The sequence below is a fragment of the Elephantulus edwardii genome, unplaced genomic scaffold (genome assembly GCF_000299155.1).
Source record: "Elephantulus edwardii isolate Elephantulus edwardi_28Jun2011 unplaced genomic scaffold, EleEdw1.0 scaffold00011, whole genome shotgun sequence".
In the NCBI taxonomy this organism is placed as follows: domain Eukaryota; kingdom Metazoa; phylum Chordata; class Mammalia; order Macroscelidea; family Macroscelididae; genus Elephantulus; species Elephantulus edwardii.
The window spans coordinates 6345722-6353065 of NW_006399761.1; the positions used below are offsets into that span (position 1 = coordinate 6345722).

At 44.1% G+C, this 7344-nt stretch overlaps 1 protein-coding gene across 1 annotated transcript in view; it reads right to left on the minus strand.

The window, feature by feature from the left end:
• Positions 1-885, minus strand: part of LHCGR (luteinizing hormone/choriogonadotropin receptor) — a 122204-nt gene extending 121319 nt beyond the window's left edge. The window contains 1 exon segment of the mRNA XM_006881014.1: positions 743-885. Within this exon segment, the coding sequence (XP_006881076.1) occupies positions 743-885 (143 nt within the window).
• Positions 886-7344: the final 6459 nt, after the last annotated feature.

Genomic DNA, 7344 nt, shown 5'->3' on the forward strand with positions numbered 1-7344 from the left:
GAATATTACGCTGCATTGAAAAACAAGGAACCCATGAATTATTATACAAAATGGTGGCCCTGGAGGACATTATGCTGAGTGAAATAGCTCAGTCACAAAAAGACAAATATTGCATAGTGCCACTGTTATAAAAGAGGACTGACATAGGGGTTGGGGGGATACTGAGAAAAAAGGGATAAATAATGTATACTGCATTGAAACATGAGTTAGAGAGCTGTTTAAAAGGGATATATGATTAGGTATTATTGTCATGACAGGAGTTAGATCAAAGGCTGCATAGTGGAGTGGACTTGGGGGGTGGGATTGTATAACAATGGGAGAATTTTTCTTTTACTTTTCAAAGAGAAGAGCGAATTGGGGGGAAAGGGTGGGCAGGGAGAAAAGTGCAACAATGAATGAATGGAAATCCAGAGTCTCTGTAAACTTTCATTAAAAGTGAAAAAAAAAAATGGGAAAAAGAAAAGAGGAAGGTTGTCTCCTGGGACGTCTGGGAAGTTCCATGGCCCCTGCATCAGTCCCAGCGGGATGGGGGAGAAGGAGCGGGTCCTGGGATGTCAGAACAGGGTGGTATGCACGGACGAGGGTAGGGGCGACTCAACCCGGTCTCCTTGCCCTAAGAAGTGGCTTTAGACGAGACGGGGAAGCATCTGTCTCCAAGTTTCCAGAGCATGGGAGGGACAACAGGACGGAGGAGGAGGAGGAGGGTCCAGAGGAATGCGGGGGTGGGGTCATCGGTACTCACAGTAGGGAGAGGCCAGCCAGCGGACCCGGGCAGCGCAGGGGCCCCCCAGGCGGGCAGCTGCAGGGCTCAGGGCAGTGGTCACTGCGCACCGCCCTGGGCAGCTGCGCCAGAAGCAGCCCTAGCAGTGCCAGCAGCAGCCCCATGACCACTGGCCCCTGCTCTGCTCCTGCAGCTGCAAGGGCACCCCAATGCCCCGGGGGCCCTCGCACACCTCATTCCCCGCCCCTTGACGCCTGCCCTGTGATCCCACCCCTGGAAGGCCCGCCCCCACTCCTTACAGAGACTCTGCTCCGTTTGGACGGGGGCAGTGGCCAGTGATTATGATGGTTTTCCCCCCAGCCCGACTTAGTCTCTACATATGCATAAGGTGCTAGACAAGGAAGTCAGATGTGGGGCTGTGAACAGGAATGCCTTCAGTGAGGGGGTGAAGTTGGATGAGTTGTGCCAGCCACTCAAACCTCTCTTAGGTCGTCTGTGACAAGGACAGACCAACGCGACCCCCTGTCAGAAGGAATGACAGTGCCCTTACTTTCTCTCGTCCTCCACTTCCACCCCTTCCCTTCGCTTCTCCCCTCAGCCTCCTCCACACAGACAACCTCCTTGCTGTCAGCGCCCCCAGATATCCCCCATTATAGCTGTATCCTCTCCACCTTATGGTAGGATTATCCACATCTGTCCTGTTATCTGTCTGGATTACAATTGCGAGAGCCAAATCCAGCCCATTTATGTTTGTATTCCTTTGGATTATTCCGTGGAAGATCCTCAGTAAAGTTTCATTGAATGAAGCATCCGTGACATCTACAGCTGTCACTGTGGGGTTTTGAGGGTGACAGGCGCTCTGGTTCACTTAGTGTCTAAGCCACCCAAGCAACTAGCAGGACCCTTGCAAGGAGGAAAATGATGTCACGAGAGCTTATCAGGTGACCCCAAAGTCATGAAGCTTGTAAGGAGTGGAACGTGACTGGAATCCATGCCTAATCATCCCTCTTTCTATCAACGCACAAGAAACTGTTGTATACAAAGGGAATTGGAAAGGAAATTACATTTTTAAAAAAATTATTTTATTATTTTTCTGTGTGTATTGTCAAATCAGATCTGACTGGTACAGGAGGAGATTGTCCCTCCTTCCCCAGCAGAGCATCTGGTGGGTTCGAACCGTACTCCTCTGGGATTGCAGTGCTGCTTCCTGCCACTAGGCCACCAGAGCTCCCTAGGAAATGACATTTTATGGTAACCAAAGTGAGATGTCAGCAGATGAAGAGGGAAGACCTTCAAGGAGATGGGTTGTTGGAGTGGACAACATTGAAATCCAGCAGGATGGGACAGGAACTGCTGTGGGTCGGAACCAACTCCTCGGCACCCAGCAACGACATCCAGCGGCCACGTGATGCTCTCTGGCCAGTTTCATTGTTAAAGCGTTTCTCTCTGTTCAAGACCCCATGTTCAATTCTGGAAAGTCTAGAGGTCTTGGTTGGAAATGCTGGGTTTGGAGAGCTTGGGAACAAGGCCACGCCTGTAAAGACAGAAAGTCGAGTAATAGACTTCTCTCTTGGAGTTTGAAGCCAGCTCTCAACGGCAGGTTCTCCAGGAACAGTCTGTAATCTCATGAGAGTCTCTTGCCCAGAGAGGGTAGGTTATTTTGAAAAATCATTTGGCTTTGCCTACATGGTGCAAGAAAAGAATCTGTAGGATGAACAAACTGTGATATTGTCATTCTTTGCTGGATTCCTTTCTCCAACTGCTTACCTAGTTATGCCTCACCTTTTCAAACCTCTGCATATGCTAGTCATCCTACTTGGAACCAGCTAGTCTGTCTTCATGATGCCATTAGGTACATTTCTGGCTGTTGCTTTAAGTCTCAGCTCAAATGCTGCTTTTCTGATGCACCTTCTCTGACTCAGATTGAAACACATTTAACAAGAGCAACAACGAGTTTCATTTTGATTTCTCTCTTTATCATAGTGCACTCAAGGAGTGCCATAGCTTCTTACTTGCTGTAGGTCTTAGAATCTGTTAAATGAAACAAAAACAACAAACCAAATGAATAAATTACTTTATAGGAGTAAATCATCTGATTGGAGAGCACCAACCTTTATTTTCAGCCACACTGAGTCTATCTAGCTAAGTTTCAAGCACTTATCCATGACTGGTCTGGGTCAAGTTCTCTATCTTCTGTTAGCCCTGTCAGATTTTGATAGAGAAGCTGGATCATCACCGATCTTTTCTGATGTTTCAATCAAATTGTCTGAATTGACGAGGAGAATGAATGGGAAATAAGGCATCTGTGTGGGCATTTTTGCAACATTTCCCTCAAAAGACATTTACTTCAAGTCTCATGTCTTATGTGAGCTTTTTCTATTACATATGTGTATTTTATAGGAAGAATGGTTGCTTCCAACTACTTCAGAAACTTTGAGAACAATGGATGCTCCAGGAAGAACTGGTCAATTGAATTTACCTAGAGAGAGGTCCTTGTATTCCTATATTAGCAAGACTGGGCAGTCAGGACACCTGAACTTCCTTTCAGTTTCTATCCTTTATTGCCTCCTTGAGAAGGGTTGGAGTTCATAAATTTTGAGGCTCTTCTGGTTTTAAAATGCTAGGGCTTTCTGTGGCAGATTCTGGTAGAATGACATGCTTTCAACTGGAAATAATATCCCCTTTATGAAGAGGTTGGATGGTTCACATGGAATCAAGCTCACAATTGGAATGAATTTTCATAAAATGTTACTAGTTGGTAGTTAATTGTAGTTGGATCTTAATTAGCATAAGGTAGTTCTTGCAGTGTACCCATTATGGCAAACTATTATGATTTGATTTGTTAGAAACACAAAAGTTTGTAATCATAGAATTTACTTGCCCTGCTCTTTAATATGTGCCATATGTGACGAGAACATTTTTTAATCTGAAGGACTTCTGCTCCGTATAGAAGTAGCTATGTTTGTAGCGGCTTTTCTCTCAGAATGTCAAAGAGTACTAATTGCTTTTTACTGACCAAATAAAGTTCATAAAATTAACAATACATTTATCCTATTGTAGGGATATAAAAATATATAACACTATAGCATAGACTTCACTGTGGATTATATCTCAATGTCAAGAAAATAAAAATCCTCACCCCTGGACTGATAGGCAACATCACAACAGATGGAACAAAGATTAAAACTTCATCTTACGTGGATCCACAATCAATACACTTAATGCTAACTGTCAGATCAGGAGGCATAATATACTGGGAGAGTCGATAGTCAGGGACTTCTTCAAATTATTGAAGAGCAAGGATTTCAGTTTGAGAACTAAGACATGCCTGACTCAGGTTTCGGTCTTTTCAGTCACTTTCTGTGCATCTGAGAGCTGAACGGTGTATAAAGATGACAGAAAAAATTGATGCCTCTGAGCTGTGATGTTGGGGAAGAGTTTTGGATATCCCATGGACTGCCAACAAACACAAATATGTCTTGGAGAGGATTCAGCCAGCGTGCTTCTTGGTGGCAAATATGTTAAAGCTTTGTCTCACCTTCTTGGGCATGTTGCTAGGAGGGGCTTTTCCTTGGAGGGGGCCATCATGCTTGGGAAGATGGAGGGATGACGAAAGAGAGGAAAGCCCCCCGCCAGGTGGATTGACACAGTAACTGCATCAATGGACTTGAGTGTGTCGGAGATGATGAGAATGGCACAGGATAGGACAGGGTTCAGATCTGCTGTTCATAGAGTCACTATGAGTCATACTTGACAGCACGTAACAACAGCAACATAACACAGAGGTCTCACTAGAACCCTCGAAAGTTGTAGTACTCTGAAGCTACTAGGAACTCTGGTGCCCTGGTTGGTAGAGAGTTGCACTGCCATTGAATCCAACAGCTGCTCTTTGGGAGAAAGATGAACAGATTCCTACCATAGAATCTGCAGCCTCTGAAAAGCCACCGGAGCGTGAGCTATGAATTGGTTTTGACTCTACAGCAATGAGGTTGTGTTTTAAAAATTTCCGGCACAGTACTTCTCGTACTTCAAGGTACAGAAATATCATTGAGACAGTGCAACAATGAATGAATGAAAACCCAAAATCTCTGTAAATGTTCATTAAAACTAATAAAATTTAATAAAGAAAAAAGAAATATCATTAAGAAACTGGGGGGTGGGAGAGTGGGGAGACTCCTTTCTAGAACCACCCCCAAAAGATTTCAAGATCTCTCATTCGAGGTGGGACCAAAGAATCTTCATTTTAATAAGTCATCTATCCATATGGTTTGGATGTATGGAGTCCACAGAGGACAAGGAAAGTTCCAGAGTTAAGTACGTTTTAGGAAGCACTGTGATTGGAGATGTCAGCTCCTAACCAAGAGGTCAATAGTTTGAACTTAACAACTGCTCTTTTGGAGAAAGGTCAAGTTGCTTCTGTAAAGAGATAAAGGGTGGACCCCCATGGGCAGTGCTGTTGTCCTAGCTGGCCACTGTGAGTGCGAACTGACAACACGGCAGTGAGCCTGGGTTTTTTGTTAAGGAAACAAATCTCCAGTATGCTATGTACTTTAAATTAATGAAGCCTAAGAATTCCCTTGCCTTGTTAAACAAAAGCTGCTGTATATAAGCACAGACAGGCTTATAATTTCCTGTGTGCGTGTACGTGTACGTGTGTGTGTGTGTGTGCGTGTGCGTGTGTGTCTATGTGCACACATATGTTTTAATCTCCAGAGTTGCTCAATTGATTGTTTTGCTCAGTTTCCCCCTCATAAGCAGCAATAAGTTTAGTTATTTTAATTTTAATTTTAAGGGATGAGTAATCTCGCAAGATCACGGATCCTATTTCGCTTTGTGCCTCATTAGACAGAAATTCAACGGAGTTGAAGAAAATTAGCAAAGAAATAGAAAACTTGGGGTGGAACAAGCAAGAATTTCTGTTTTGCCAGTACATATCCTGTTCGTTCTAGAACTCGTATTTCTTTCTGCTTAAAAGCAGTAATTTCACTTTTCCCTGGAAGAAGAGGTGAATGTAGGGCAGAAAAAGAAAGAAAAAAAACAAAGACAGGAACAATATAGTGTCTTCTTTGAGCTGTCTTCTTTCCTTGCCTCCCAGAACTGTAGAAAGAAAGAAAAAAAAAATGTGTGAGAAAGAACAAATAAAGATGACCTCTTGAAGTTATATCTGAGGGTTCATGCCACCTCTCAGTTGCTTGGAAATTTCAAACTCCAGTTGTCCACACAGCTGTGAAATCAAAGTTGTAATTAGCCGTTCAGCCACCAGCTGGGTGCTTTCTGAAGGGGCTGGTGCTTGGAAAAAAGCATCCTGCTGGGGAAGGTGGAGGATCAGGGAAAGAGAAGACTCTCAACAGGACAGGCCGACACAGTGACTGTAGCAGAGGGTGTGAGCATATGGGACAGGTGAGGATGGTGTGGAGAGGTCAGGCTTCACAGCTGTCCCACATAGACTTGCTATGCATTGTAGTCACCTCGGTGGCTCCCAACACCACCACCAGCAACAATCACAACAACCAGAACAACAACAACCAGAACAATCACAACAACAATCACAACAACAATCACAGCAACCACAACCACAGCATCAATCACAACCACCACCACAACAACCAAAACAATCACAACAACAGTCACAGCAACCACAACCACAACATCAATCACAACAGCCAGAACAACAACAACCAGAACCACCACCACCACCACCACAATATCATCAATCACAACAACCAGAACAACAACCACCACCATCACAACAACCAAAACAACAACAACCAGAACAGTCACAACAACAGTCACAGCAACTACAACATCAATCACAACCACCACCACCACCACAACCAGAACAATCACAATAATCACAATCACCAGAACAACAACCAGAACCATCACAACAACAATCTCAGCAACCACAACCACATCAATCACAACAACCAGAACAGCAACAACAACCAGAACAACCACCACCACAACAATATCATCAATCACAACAACCAGAACAACCACCACCACCACAACAACAATAACAACAACAATCACAACAACCACCCCCAACTCTGCTCTGGAGTTTGTGCAAGCCTTTGGAGGTCCTAAAAGCTGTAGGCTGGGAGGTCCTTCATTCCTAATCCCAGGAATGGGTCTGGAAATGTGCTGTAACTGACTCATCTTGGGCATAAAAAGAATCCTTTTCTAGACTGATAGAGATTCACGTTGTTGGAATGATGACAATTGAGATTTCTCCTCCTTGTCTCACGGGAAAAGTCCCTCTGCAGTGGCAATGGTTGAGGTTACAGAGAGGAAAATAGAGACGAGACAGAAAGGAACAGTGTAACTGTGGTAAAACGGGACTGACATCAGGGTTGAGGGGAGACTGAGAAAGATGGGATAAATTATGTATACTGCATTGAAACAGATGAAGGAGAGAACTGTTTAAATGGGATATATGATTAGGTATTATTGTCATGACAGGAGTCCGGAATGAAGACAGCACAGTGGAGTGGACTTGGGGGGAGGGATTGTATAGCAATGAAAGAATTTTACTTTTTAACAAGAATAGCGAATTGGGGGAGGGGTAGGCAGGGAGAACAGTGTAACAATAAATAAATGGAAATCCTAAGTCTCTGTGAACT